Consider the following 13,647-nt stretch of genomic DNA (forward strand, 5'->3'; position numbering starts at 1 on the left):
ATTTGTTTTAAAGCTCAATAAATAACAAAGAAGACCTTTCACTGGCACTTTTCAAATTGTGTCCGGAAGATTTAAACTTTAACGGACATGTTGACCGGCGAAAAAATAAAAAACAGGAACTGCACTACATACTGATATACATCTGAACATCAGCAGGAGAGGACTCTTTAAGGAAGCATCAGCATCAGGAAACTGATTTTAGGATGTTTTAATGAAAAAAGACAAATAAAACTATATGAAGGGGTTGGAGGTCAAGAGGTAACACACTCAATCCTCTGCAGAAAGTAGAGGGACACACATCGTTTCTGACCAAACTAAATATTACAATGGCATGTCCCATCAACCCCAAGGCACTATGGGAAATTACATTACAGTTCAGGAAGCCAGGCAGGGAGCAACCATCTAACGTCAGCCATATGTAGACTTCTAAATCAGTGAATGTACGAGTACATGTGAGTGTCATGGGATCACAGTATATAGACAGTATTATATGTTCACACCACCAAGTTTCAATCACCTTTCAGATGTATGTGTTTGTATCCTCTGTGTGTTTACTCAGCTTAGTCTCTCACCTCCAGCTAATTCTCACACTCCTCTGATGAATTCCATAGTGCAGCACATCGGGATATAAATCGCATAAGCCGGAGAATATACACTAAAGGTAACATGGTTTTCATGCTCGCTCAGCAACTTGGAAAGAAAATAACAAGAAAAACAGACATTTGACTATCCAGGGAGACACTATGTGAATCATTTTCTTAATTTTACTAATCAGGGCTTCATATAGCTAATGTTGCGCTAATGAAGGCACTAGCTCCAAAAGTCACTAAAAGCCAGATATTTGAATATCGGTAATGTCATTTTCATAAAACTCAGCGTTATAACAAAATGGCTAGAGAATTACTACCATATTTCTAAGGCCCTGCCTGTAATAGACAAATGAATCTACACAGCTAATCAGGGCTATAGTTTCATATAGCTAATGTTGCGCTATAATGGAGGCACTAGCTCCAAAAGTCACTAAAAGCCAGATATTTGAATATTGGTAATGTCATTTTCATAAAACTCAGTGTTATAACAAGATGGCCAGATAATTACTACTAGATTTCTAAGGCCCTGCCTGTAATAAAATCTACACGTCTCGCATTTCTACCTGCTATATTTTCGCAATATAACGGCACATTTGATTTATAGAAAGACAGGATTGAATTGAATAAAACTCTGATGGCCACTTCCTTTCACCCACAGCTGACCTGACTTTTTTTCCCACCCCTTCAAGCAGCTTCCTCCCCCCCCTCTCTCTTTGTAAACCTCTGAACGCGGCAGGCATCACAAGTGTCGCCGCCGCCGTTATCCCGTCTCCCTGGCTCTGCTGCTGAGCTGTTTGTTTAGGAATCTGGGCCCGAAAATTGTATTCCATCGACCGTGCTCGCTATCAACACACAATTATCTGGGTTAATCATGTGGAACTGTGGCAAATTCACCTGGGGCTCAGGAACTAATGACATTCGCGTCTGGCCCTGCTTTAGTGAAATGGCCCCAGCACCTGCAGCAGGAACACGGAGATTGCCAAAGAAAATTTGGTCTCATTTCGTCCCCCCCCCCCATTCCATGCAACCCCTCCCCTCACCAACATCCTCCCTTCCTAACCACCTCCGCCCTTCCCCCTTTCCAATCTCTCCGTCTCTCTTCCCATTTTCCATCCCACTTCGCCCTGGATTTGTATATCTTTCAGGTTTCTTCCATCTCTTTTTTTGCTTCTCTCACACCTTCTCGTCCTGACAAAAGAGGGATACCCACGAGTCACTCGTCAATCTTCACGTGTATTATCACTATATTTCCAGCTTCGCTACCTGTGTAACACCTGAGAAATAGACGTCAGGAAGTGAGGAGGTGACACCGAAGATGATATCTCACGAAGAATTTGTGACTTTGATTCCGGACAGAGAGAGACTTGTGTTCTCGCTGTATAATTAAGAAAGTGATTGAGTGCAGTCAGCGGGGTGTTGATGCTCTTTCTCCATCACACTTTCTCTCCTCTTGCTCTCTTTGTCTTTCTTTCTATCACACATACTCAATCATACACACCACAGAGTCATTTCCAGCAACTTAGAGGGAGTAGAGGAACTCAATGTTCATAATTATACATCAATACAAACATATGTTTCCCAATCACAGATGCCATCCATGTGTGAAATGGGTGTCACACCGTTGGAGGTCTCATTATTTGTGAAGTGTGTGTCTCTACACTTTGGTTGCCACCCACACCGGTCACAGTGACTATGTAATATGCGTCCTCTGCTCATAATCTAAAGCTTTTGCATGCTGAGCGTACAGCACATCCTATTTCCAACAATCCTCATTCAACACGAGGTGCGAAAAACAAATCCTCCTTCTTTTGGGAACGCGTGGGTCAGCCTGGATGGAGTTATCATTTCCACTGGACAGCAGAAGATGAGCTGTTCATTGGGGTTTCTTTCACACCCTGCATGCTCTTCTGTTGTCTTTTTGTGACAAATAAAGTGTAGCCTGACTCAAAGGAAGTGGAATCCCAAACTCTCCCCCTTTGTGACTCTCTTTCTTCCTGTCCACCATTGCCATTTTCAAGGAGACACTGGGCAGTTAATACTTGGCTTTCGAAGGAAGTTCAACCTTTCTCTTAAAACTTCAAGTCAAAGTTTTTATCCAGAAAATGTAATCAATAGAGGCATTTTGCTTGAATGAAATGTTTGTGTCAAACATAGGACAACAGTGAGGGTTGGTGTTAATAATTAAGGTTTTGTTAAGATAAGATGTACTTTATTAATCCCAATTAGGTTAGGTTCGAGGGGGTTAAGGTATGGGAGGAGGGAAGGTTTTCAGGTTAGTGGGGGGGTCCGTGTCAAATGAAGAGGAGGGTGATGATTAATGGCCCGGGGAGGGAGTGATAGAGGAGGTACCTGAGGGGAAGGTAAGGGTGTTGGGAAGGCTACGGGGGGCGGGACGGAATAACCGAGGGGGTTCAGGTCGATGCGGCAGTGGTGGAAAAGAAAGAGGGTTAGTAATGTCCAAAGGAGGGGTAGGAGGGTGGGGGTCTGAAGGGTTTAACAGGGAGTGTAAGGTTGCAATAGATGAAGAGGTGAAATTCTTATTATAACGTTGACGGGCCCACTTAAGGGCCCTGTCATGAGTAGTGCTGCGTACCGGTACGCCGAACCGGTACTGGACTTGTAAAAAGTTTCGGTTCAAGTCCGGTTAAAACCGGAATGTCAGGAACCGGTACTTACGTATATTCTCCTTTGTGTTCTAAACCATCTAAAACCTTCCATAGATCGAGAAATTTGCGCTGAGAAAAGACGAAAAACATTGTTTTGGCTTCTGATATGGCGGCCATTACTGAACTCACGAAGTCTCGCAAAATATCGCAACTGCTCGCGAGATCTGTGTGACGTCAAGGGAAGCTGGCTTAGACATAGTGGACACTGACAGCGTGGGATGCTGGTTGCCATATTTGGTAGTGTTGCTAAGCTAACTCCTTTGTATGTATGGTGATATAGTGTCTGCCGAAAGAGCAACACTTCACCCAGACAATGTCAATATGCTGTTGTTCTTGAACAAGAACACATAGACTTGTACTCTTGCATATTGAGTCTTGTATGTACATCACTATGTATGTAGTTGTGTTGTGTAGTTAGTAACACATGTAGAGTTCTAGAAAAGACATGGTGTAGACACAAGTTGGAAGGGGGCACAATAAACCTGACGAGTTTGAATTTGAGTTGATTATGAGTTTATTTTCAATTGATAATTAGCTCACAATAAGTTCACTTTAGCTACTCACACAACTTGACACAAGTCCGGACTTATAAGTCCGGACCTGAACCTGAACCTCTGGACTTGAGTCCGGACCTGAACCTGAATGTGAGTCCAGGTACACAGCACTAGTCATGAGTCCTTGCTAAAGGGACCTATAGGTTAAGACTGAGGTCTGTAGTGTAATGTTGTAGGAGGATGTCCATGGTTACAGTTCATCCATTGTTTTATGTTTTCTTTCACCAGATTCAATACTGCATTATTAGGGGCTGCTGGTTTAATGAATGAAGTTAACAGTTTCACTTTCTTAGCCATACCGGGTGGGGGAGACCCCCGACGAGTTGCCTCGTTGAGGATCTCCACATGGTGGATCGCCTGGAGGAGTTTAAAATATGTTTTTATCAAAATAGGATCTAAAGGGGCAACAGGTCCCTCAGTTGGGGCCATAGGAAGGAGGGGTTGTAGAGGACGAGTAGAATGGGAAGATAAAACATTAAAACGGTTATAATAAGATACAGCCATATGGTTGGTCGGCTGGGGGAAGGGAGGGGAAAGGAGAACAAGGGGCAAAAAAGAAGAAAAGAGAGAAGAAAGTACAATGCTAAAATATGCTTAGGCAAAATAATATAAAACCATAAAAGTTCACAATAATATATTTATTTATTGATGAATCAGTTAAAACAATAAAACCATGGAGGTTTTCCGTTTGTTAATGGCAATACAATTAAAAGTATCAGGGTGGACAGATAAAAGCAGTGAGAAAACAAACAATTTTGAAAAAAACTTATTTAGTGGGGGCTTGGAGAAGTCCAGAAAGTGATGAGGTAGCTTTGGAGGAGTACTTAATATCCTGTGTGCACACACTTTTTGATGTTGACGAAGGTACTCACAGTAACCAAAGAGCCAGAAAGAAGGCTATCCACCTGAACATGAGGCTAGCTGGGTAGCTAGGGGAGGCCGGCAGGGGCCGCGACGTCCTGTAGTTTTGAGTGGCGCAGAAGATCTAGCTGGATAGCTAGGGGAGACCCGCCAGGGGCCGCGACTTCCTGTAGTTTCCAGTGGGACAGAAGGGTTAGCTGGATAGCTAGGGGAGGTCCGGCAGGGCCGTGACGTCCTGTGGTCCTGCTAGCAAGGAGGCTAAGCAGGTGGGCTGACTAGGCTGGAAACAGGTATTCTAAATGTTTGTTTGAAAACCATGTGCTAATTAAAACAGATATACTCCTTAAAAGCATTTAGGTTTAAAATATTAAAAGAATACAAGATTAAAGGCCCAGTGAAGTGCATGTTTTTGCACCAAAATGAAATGGCAGTTTCATTCCTTACATATCATTGTGCCTGTTCATGGCTAAAATAATTTTTAATAATTCATAATTAATGAATTAATGAATTATTAATTTTGCCGTCTGAGCCTAACGGAAGTTGCAGACGATAGTGGCTGTGACGTCACAAGATGTACCCAGTTGCGATTGTAAACATGGCGGAGACTCTGGAAAGTGATACTAGTGTGAGAGAAATGATTGATTTGGACAGCTTTTCGGACAGGATAGATGAGGAAAGTGATCAATCTGGTGCACTTTGAGGGCAACATTAAGAGATTTATGGATACAGCTCTCAACACTCATATGAAACATATATTTCAATAATCAAAAAACATTGGAAGGATTTCTTAACCTATTTTATACAACTAATATTACATAGATGGAAATATTTGTTTACATAGATGACCAAACCCACTGAGATAACTTAGGCTACAGTTTACCTCCCTGAGCTGACGTTATCTCTCTCAGTCCCACAGGAGAGCACTCTCCCTCTCCTTATTGTTGAAACAGCTAATCTCCGTTAGCTCCGAGCTAGCACCAGATGCTAACAACAACCCTGTAACTCTGTCAGTCTCTCTTTCTCTCTCTCTCGAATCGACAAGTGGCCTTTATTTATCATGATCAATCAAAGAATCTACGAAACAATGACACCAGCCAGGCTCACCTTCATCTTTTGGGAACAGAAACATCGCCACTTCGGCAGACTTGACATTACTACAGCCAGCGGCAATGCATCGTTTCCCCTGTGTTTTTCATCCCTCTTTCTTCACTGTCGCCTCCATTGTCAGGTTTTCTCGATTGGCAATCACTTCCAGTCGACTCCGACACACTTTCCAGGAAAATACTAGCTCAAAAACGTTGAGAAATTCGACTTTGAAAAAGAGAAAAAACGAACGGTGGTGAATGTAAACAGTGCGGAGGCGTCCATCTCGTGACGTCACGCAGTAGATCGCAAGCCACGCCCACGAAGGCGAAGGTCGACTGCAGATTTCCCCGGAAAATTCAAAACTCGTCAAATTTGTTGCTATTCCAACATTTTTTGATATGGGTTCCAATGGACAATTTTGGTCATTACTATAACAGATCATGCACAGGTGCATACTTCACAGGGCCTTTAAAATAGGTTTAAAAGAGACAATTTAGCATAAATATATTAAAGGTCCCATGTCATGGCCATTTCTACTGATCATAACTCCATTGTTGAGGTCTACTAGAATAGATTTAAATTGTGCAATTTTCCAAACTCACATTGGTTCCTCACACAGCATCTCTGTATAGTCTGTGTATTCACTCTCTGTCTTAAACGGCTTGTTGGAACTCCTGCCCCCCCCAGGTTTCCAGGTCTCATCCTGAGCACACACAAAAACAATAAGTGTGGCTTGATATTGAGTAAGAAAAAGGTTTATAACGCTGTGAGAATGGATCTGCCGCGAGCATTTCTCCGCGATCCCAACCCGTCTATTACCAACCAGGGAGCTCTATGCAAGTCAATGGGACTCTCTGTTAGTTAGCCAAGGGATCCTGGTGTGTGAGGTGCTCCGCGGATTGGTCCATTTGGGCCAATCCGGTCATTTGTTGTTGATTTGGGTGTTCACTAGGGATGTAACGAAAAAATATATTTTTTTTTAAACACTTTTTAAAAAAAAAACTTTATTTAACCAGGTGGTGCCATTGAGATCATCGATCTCTTTTTCAAGAGAGACCTGTCCAACATGGCAGCAAGTAGGTTACATCATGAACATAAAACAACAGATAAAACAAAAGGACATCGTATTTACAGGGCTACATTTACACACCTAGAGACATTGACAAGTACCAACAATATATTTATATCTCGCCCTGTCAATAAGCCTCACCTTCTTGGCAAAAAACTGTATTGTTTTTGAAGTGGTGGAGATACCATGCACAGTTTGACCCACTGCTGTCACCCATGGCCAAAGCATATCTCTCCTTCCCACTGAGGTGGCGTTAGACTTTTTCGCTGTCCGTCATTTTGACAGACAGGATCGTAAAATATCCGTCATAATTCCTTATTACCCGTCGGGTCTGAACAGTTCACGAGAGAGCACGCTTGAGAACTGTCAACAGGGGGGGGGCGGTGTTATGCCATGTGTGCATGCACCTCGCGGGAGCGCGCACAGCGTAAAGCAAAACCTCCCAGACATGTATTGATCTGTACTGCAAAGTACGGTTTGGAAACTATATCATTTCCTTTTGGAGGGCATGCATAACACGGCATAACACCAGAGCCTCGCTGCGGGGAAACGTTGGCGCTGTTCCGAGTTTGTTCTAATCTGTCAAAAGGAAAGACTGCTTTCAGATTTTTCCGTCATTGTTAAATAAAATATTCGGTTAACGCGACCACTGCTGTCCCAGCAACATCAGTACCAAGCGAGAGAGTTTTTTCCAGAGCAGGGGATATTGTAAATGCCCAAACACCCCAGCTTATAAATACCTGGAATTGTGGACATTCTCATATTCCTAAAAACCTGTCTGATGATGCTGAGTGAGTGACTAGTGAGTTTGAGTTGAGTTACTTAAAAAACTAAAGTGAAACTTGATGTATTTTATTGCAGGGTCTGATTATTAAATGTCCTTGTTTATTTGTGAGATGCAGTGGCACAAAGAAAATGCCTACTTTGTTTGGTAGTACTAGTAGGTACAAAAACACTGGTTTTCTTGTTCCAGTCTGTTACTGTCACTTTGTTTTTGACACTTTAAAATACTGCTATCCTACTAAAATGCTGTACAAATCAGATTTATTATGTAATAAATAAACATTTTCCGAGTAAAAAAATGTTTGATTGAAAAAAAAAAATATGGAAAAAATTGTTCCCCCTTTATTATTCAATATCGCGATAAATACCGTACCGTGGACTTGTTATCCCGATATTATCATACCGTGACTTTTTGGTATTGTTACATCCCTAGTGTTCACACGTCACAGAACCCAGTAAGCAAACAATGGAAAAGGAGAAATCTCCAACGAGGCGTTCTGGGGTAGCATAGACAGGTATTTTCTGTGTTAGAGTTTTTCTCCCTACAGGGTGTACTTTGAGGGTTTGTGACTCTGCAGACCGTTTACATGCATAAAAACCTTCATAACACACAAGGGGACGGGTGATAAACGGAAAAGCATGGCATGGGACCTTTTAAAGGGGAAGAGTTCCCAACGTTTCACCAATTAGGCTTCGTCAGAGGATAAAAGAGTCAGGAAGTGAAGAGGGTATAGGGGAAATGATAAGTGGTGTGGTGCTGTGATAGGGCAGCAAATTGACACCGCCTTCTTGTTTTGGCCAATGGCTGATTCTATAGTGTAATGGGAGGGGTCTCATTTAAAGGGACATGGCCACAGGATATATAAATAAGGAATAAAAGCCATATGTTTGGGGAGGGGGGAAGTGGGTGGAAAAAAGAACAGCAGATATAACTAGAGAATGCAATTCCTGAAGAAATTGCTAGTGGGAATGCTTTATGCTGAAAAGCTGACGCTGAACTGCTATGCTGAAATGTAATGTGTAAGAAGAAAGTGAAGAATTTAGATTGAAATTATACATGAACACAGGGGGCTTGAATGTGTGATGAGAGAAGAAAAGAAAGTAAAAAGGCTTGGAAAAGCAGCAGAATATTTGAACTGCCAACTTCTGAACTAACTTGATGGCAAATGATCTGTCGCCATGGCAACGACATTTGATGACACCCCATACTACGCTTAGATGCGTTGATGGCTGCATCGTTACCAAACCTGTGAAGTTCTGGGCTGTTTGGAGTATTTTCACTGAAGTTATTAGAAAACCGTGTTTCAAGGCGAGCATTGTGTTGCCATGGCAACGGCATTTGAAGAAATCTCAAAACTGTCCCGTAGATGTCTTCACGGCTGGACTGTTTGCACACTGCTATCTGAAGTCTGCTGCTCTGAGCATGTCAATTGGAGTGGTGACATCATCGTGTTCCATTACACAGGTGTTTATAGTTGAGCTAACGAGGTGCCTAGACTTCAAAGGCTTCATTGTTCTGAATGAGAGATGAAACTCTTACATGTGAACGTTTTGTGGAAGAACCGTAACAGATATCTGTGAAATTTCAAAACGTGAAGCATGTCAAGGAAGTTGAATATCTGAAGTGTGATTTTTGTGTAGTTTCGGGTTAATAATGAGGCCTTTTTGGCAGTTTAACTAAAGGTGTGCGGCTGCTACCGTGAGGAAATATCTGCCTGAAATTACAATGGGGTTTAATGGAGGAATGTTGAACGTTTTTGTCACTTCATGCCCTCAAAAAGCATTTTCTTTAATTATTTTTGCTTAATTATTTGTCATTTTTCAAGCTACGAGATGTTTTCCTGCGTTTGACATGATAAATTATGTCTCAGGAATGTAGGGTTTGGGAATTATGGCAGTTTTAAAAAATATATATGAATGCGAATTTCAAGCTGTCCTCCACTCTAGCTGTGACATCACGCACTCTAGTTAATGTTAAAATGTGAAGAAAACCTCTAAAACAAGGTCTGAACAATGTTTAATATCTCTAAAAGTAAGAATCAGATTTAAAAGTTGTTTTACACAAATAATGTCAGAAAGATGTGTAACATTTTAAAGTTGGAATGAAGTTTCTGAGTGAAAGTATGAATGAATAGTTAGCAGTTGAATTCGCATGAAGATTTGTTGAAGTTGAAGATTTCCTCCATTGACTTCAATGTTAAAAATGTGATGTATTATGGGATGTTTCTCTGGAATTATGAAAGTTATGAATGAGAAAAGTAATAGCATTTGATTCCCGACCGAGCTGAACGTTTTGATGTTTGAACGGAGTTTCTGCGATGTTCAAAGCGGGAGGAGAAGAGGGCCAAAATAACCCGGCGGAATAATTATAAAAATGTTGTCCGTAGAAGAACAGTTAGTTGGAATGCTGTTAAAAGCATTCCCACTAAATAAAGAGGGGGGTACCCACTTGGTGGGTCTAGTGTAAACCCAAATGGTTAATCCAGTGGTGCAACATCGCCATCGCTGTATTTTGGGCCCAATGGATATTGTCACGAGTGATATGAAAAAGGAGAGATGGTAGTTGTGGGAGATGGGTAACATGAGGGTCCAAACCAAATGGAGTTAGCCACAAAGCTATTAAAAGCTTCTATACAATGGATTTTTCGACTGAGGAGTTTCCTGGAGAAGTTTAAAAGAGGAACGTATAGGTGGGCATTGGGAAAGTGGCTCTGGCCGTTCTTAAAAGGCGACGGAGGTCCTTGGTGATAGTTATCCATTTATTTTATTGTTTATTTTTGTTTATGGTAAATCTTCCTTTTAATTCTTATTTAAGTTGATCAAATAGGTTGTTCTATGCCAGGGGTACTCAAATACAAATCTTAAAGGTCCACAAAGAAAATGTTCAATAAGACAAAGGTCCGTTTAATACGGTCATTCAAACTTTTAAACAATTGTAACAAGATTCTTAACACGAGATTGCAAAAACAGTCTCGAAGTGAATCAAACCATCCCAGGAATCAAAGTCGAAATAAGTCCAGAACTATTGTACATTGTGTCAAACACTGTTGCTTAATGAGAGAAGTGGCACCTTTGGTCTGTTGCCAAGACTTTGAACTTTGGCACAAAAGGCGTGATGGCCAGGCGGACACACTGATGCAAGTGTTCATTGGTGAGTCGGCTGCGGTACTTGTTCTTCACCATGTTCATTGTTGAGAATGCAGACTCACACCTGTAGGTTGAGCCAAACATTGTGAGAATGTGAAGTGCCATCTTATGCAGGAGAGGGAAATTAGCTGCAGTGACCATCTTTGTCCAGAAGGTGGGAGTGTCACAGTCAGCCTCTTTCAGTGCAAGGTTTTCCTGGAGGTCAATCAACTCACTTTGCAGAGAAGCAGCACTGGCCCATGGGAAGATTTGTTGTGCTTCTGCAGAGAACTCTCTGACATTTCTGACCAGAAATGGGTTTTCAATGTACAGTAGGACTTGTTTTCCTAATCTGAAGTCATCAAAGCGAGTCTTGAAGTTTTCAATCAGCTTCTCCAGGAATCCAACATGATTCTGAGGACGATTGTCTCCTTTGGTCTGTTCCAAAGGTTTGGGGAAGTGGAGCAGTCCCTCCTGTAGGAAAAAATAAATAAGAAAAATATAAGGAGCACTGCTTAAAAGGGTATGATAAAGTATCAAAAAGGTGTTCATTGGAATCCAGGAAATGTGTGTGGTAGAAAATATTAAAAAGGCTTACCTGTAGGTCACTTTTGAAAACCTCCAGTTTCCTCTGGAAAGCACGCACTGCTGACATCAGCTCACACACTGTGTTGTTCTTGCCCTGTAGCTTGAGATTTAGGTCATTGAGATGAGATGTTATATCAGCCAAAAATGCAACAGCTTCCATCTTCTCTTCATTTTGCGTGAATTCCATGAACTGTTTTGCTTTTGCACTCTTTTGCTCTGACAGAAACACTTGCAGCTCTTTCCTAATGGACCAAAAACGCTCCAGGACCTTGCCTTTGCTCAGCCACCTGATGTTGTTGTGCAGGAGCAAATCATCAAAAGTTGCATTGACCTCTGTCAGGAATGTTCGCAGCAAGCGATGCTGCAGTGAAGATGATGCTCTCAAAAAGTTTATGAGTCTCATCACTGTTGCCATGATTTCAGAGTACACTTCTCCAAGACTTGCACAAAGGACAGACTGGTGGATTATGCAGTGGTATGAGATCAGGTCAGGGTGGTGATCTTTCAGGCGCTGAACCAGTCCTCTCTCTCTCCCCATCATGGCTGGAGCTCCATCAGTAGCAATTGACACCACTTTCTTTAGATCTATCCCTCTTTCATTCAGCATTCCCATTACTGCTTTATAAATGTCTTCCCCCCTTGTGTGTCCACTGAGGTTCGTCAGGCCCAACACATCTTCAACAAACTCCCCCTTTGCCTCATCATAAAATCTCACAAACACCAGCAACTGAGCATTGTCAGTGGTGTCAGTGGACTCATCCACAGCTAAGGAAATGCGCTGTGCATTTTTGATTCCATCACAAAGCTGATTAATCAAATCACCAGCCAGTATTTCCGTTCTTCTGGTTGCTGTGGAATCTGAGAGGGGGATTTGCTTAATTTTAGCTGTTATTTCCTCTTTTTGTTTGCCTTCAAACATGGTCTCCATCACTTCAGTCATGCATTCTTTAATTATTTCTGCATCAGAGAATGGCTTCTTGTGTTTAGCCAACACCCATGCCACTCTGAGTGAGGACTCAGTTGCCTTTTCTCCTTGTGACATAGATGTTACAAGGATCCTGCTTGCAGCTTGATATGAGGATTTCATCCCATTTATTTTTGTGGTTCTTACCGCTGAATTTTGAGGGAAGGTCGCCTCAAAATAATTATGTTTCGTTTCATAGTGCCGTTTCAAATTGCCACTCTTCACAAGAGCTACCGTTTCTTGGCATATTAGGCACATTGGTTTGGTGCTCGCTGGAGGGAGGATGAACGCATATTTTGCAGTCCACTCATCTTTGAATTGCCGGTTTTCACTGTCGACTTTTCTTTTATTGGTCATCTTTGAACATGCCATTTTTCTAGCTTTACTAGCTACACTAGGCTACAGCTGAAACTACTAGCTAAATGCAACTAGATGCGCTGTCAACTCTCGCTCTGACTTTATTTATTTTTTAAGCTCCCGCGCTGACTCAGACAGGTTGAAAGAGACGACACACGCATTTTCATTCCGCGAAGACCCGCCCTCCTGTGCCTCTGATTCGCAGACTGTTGGTGGGGGAAAAAAACGCTGACGGGCTGCTGAATGTGATTGGACCAAAGCGTTGACAGACACACACACACAGTGGAACAGTGTGTGTGTGTGTGTGTGTCGCCAGAGCGCTGTTTGCAGACATAGCGGATAATTTTGACTCGTTGCGTTGTGGCAGACGGATAAGGCAGGCGTTGTGGCAGGCGTTGTGTCTCGCAGATAATACAGATAATACAGATTATACAGATAATACATATGAAAAGTATAATTTGCTCAGAGTCCAGAGACAGTGGTGGTTCGGTCCGGATCCGGACCGGAGTCCGGACTTTGAGGATGCCTGTTCTATGCCTTTGTTTTGTAAAGGCAGCCTTTGGACACCGGGGGATGGGAGACCTGGTCATTATAAATCTGGGAAACAGGTGGTGCTGACAAGCGCACCCGGTAGGCCTATGGTTTTTTACCATTGGGTTAGAACGAACACAGACAAGAAAATATTGTGCTTGTGTGTTGTGCCAGCAAGATAATAAATTGCACAAAAAAGACTTTTGCTCGGACCTTTATTTTTACCCATGCGTAAGATTCTCTGACGGGTGTCTCAGCGGCACTTTGCTTTGAGTTATATTTATTTCTTATACTTGTTATGATTTTGGCCGCTTCAGTAATGGTGGTCTGCTCCCTCAGGCAATTATTAATGCCCACCGAGAGCAGGACCTTGCTGACCGAGGGTATAGGAGAGGAGTGTTTAAGCAGGATGAGGGTGATAGGTCTAAGTGTGCTCCGGGAAAACTGTCTGCTTGGATGGCTTAGTGATTGA

General features: G+C 42.3%; 1 protein-coding gene across 1 annotated transcript; it reads right to left on the reverse strand.

The window, feature by feature from the left end:
- Window positions 1-10,492: 10,492 nt before the first annotated feature.
- On the reverse strand, window positions 10,493-13,167 carry LOC307031277 (SCAN domain-containing protein 3-like). Its single transcript, XM_079668230.1, has 2 exons — window positions 11,334-13,167; window positions 10,493-11,209 (listed from the first exon to the last, which is right to left on the reverse strand). The coding sequence occupies exons 1-2, from the start codon at window positions 12,657-12,659 to the stop codon at window positions 10,661-10,663; spliced, it is 1,875 nt and encodes a 624-aa protein (XP_079524356.1). The 5' UTR covers window positions 12,660-13,167; the 3' UTR covers window positions 10,493-10,660.
- Between the last annotated feature and the right edge of the window lie 480 nt (window positions 13,168-13,647).

This window comes from Notothenia rossii, assembly GCF_949606895.1.
Source record: "Notothenia rossii genome assembly, chromosome: 3".
Classification (NCBI taxonomy): domain Eukaryota; kingdom Metazoa; phylum Chordata; class Actinopteri; order Perciformes; family Nototheniidae; genus Notothenia; species Notothenia rossii.

Coding starts and splice junctions, on each gene's coding strand:
- LOC307031277 (XM_079668230.1), bottom strand. CDS start 12,659: ATGGCATGTTCAAAGATGACCAATAAAAGAAAAGTCGACAGTGAAAAC. Junction 11,210..11,333: donor TTTTCAAAAGTGACCTACAG/GTAAGCCTTTTT, acceptor TTTTTCCTACAG/GAGGGACTGCTCCACTTCCC.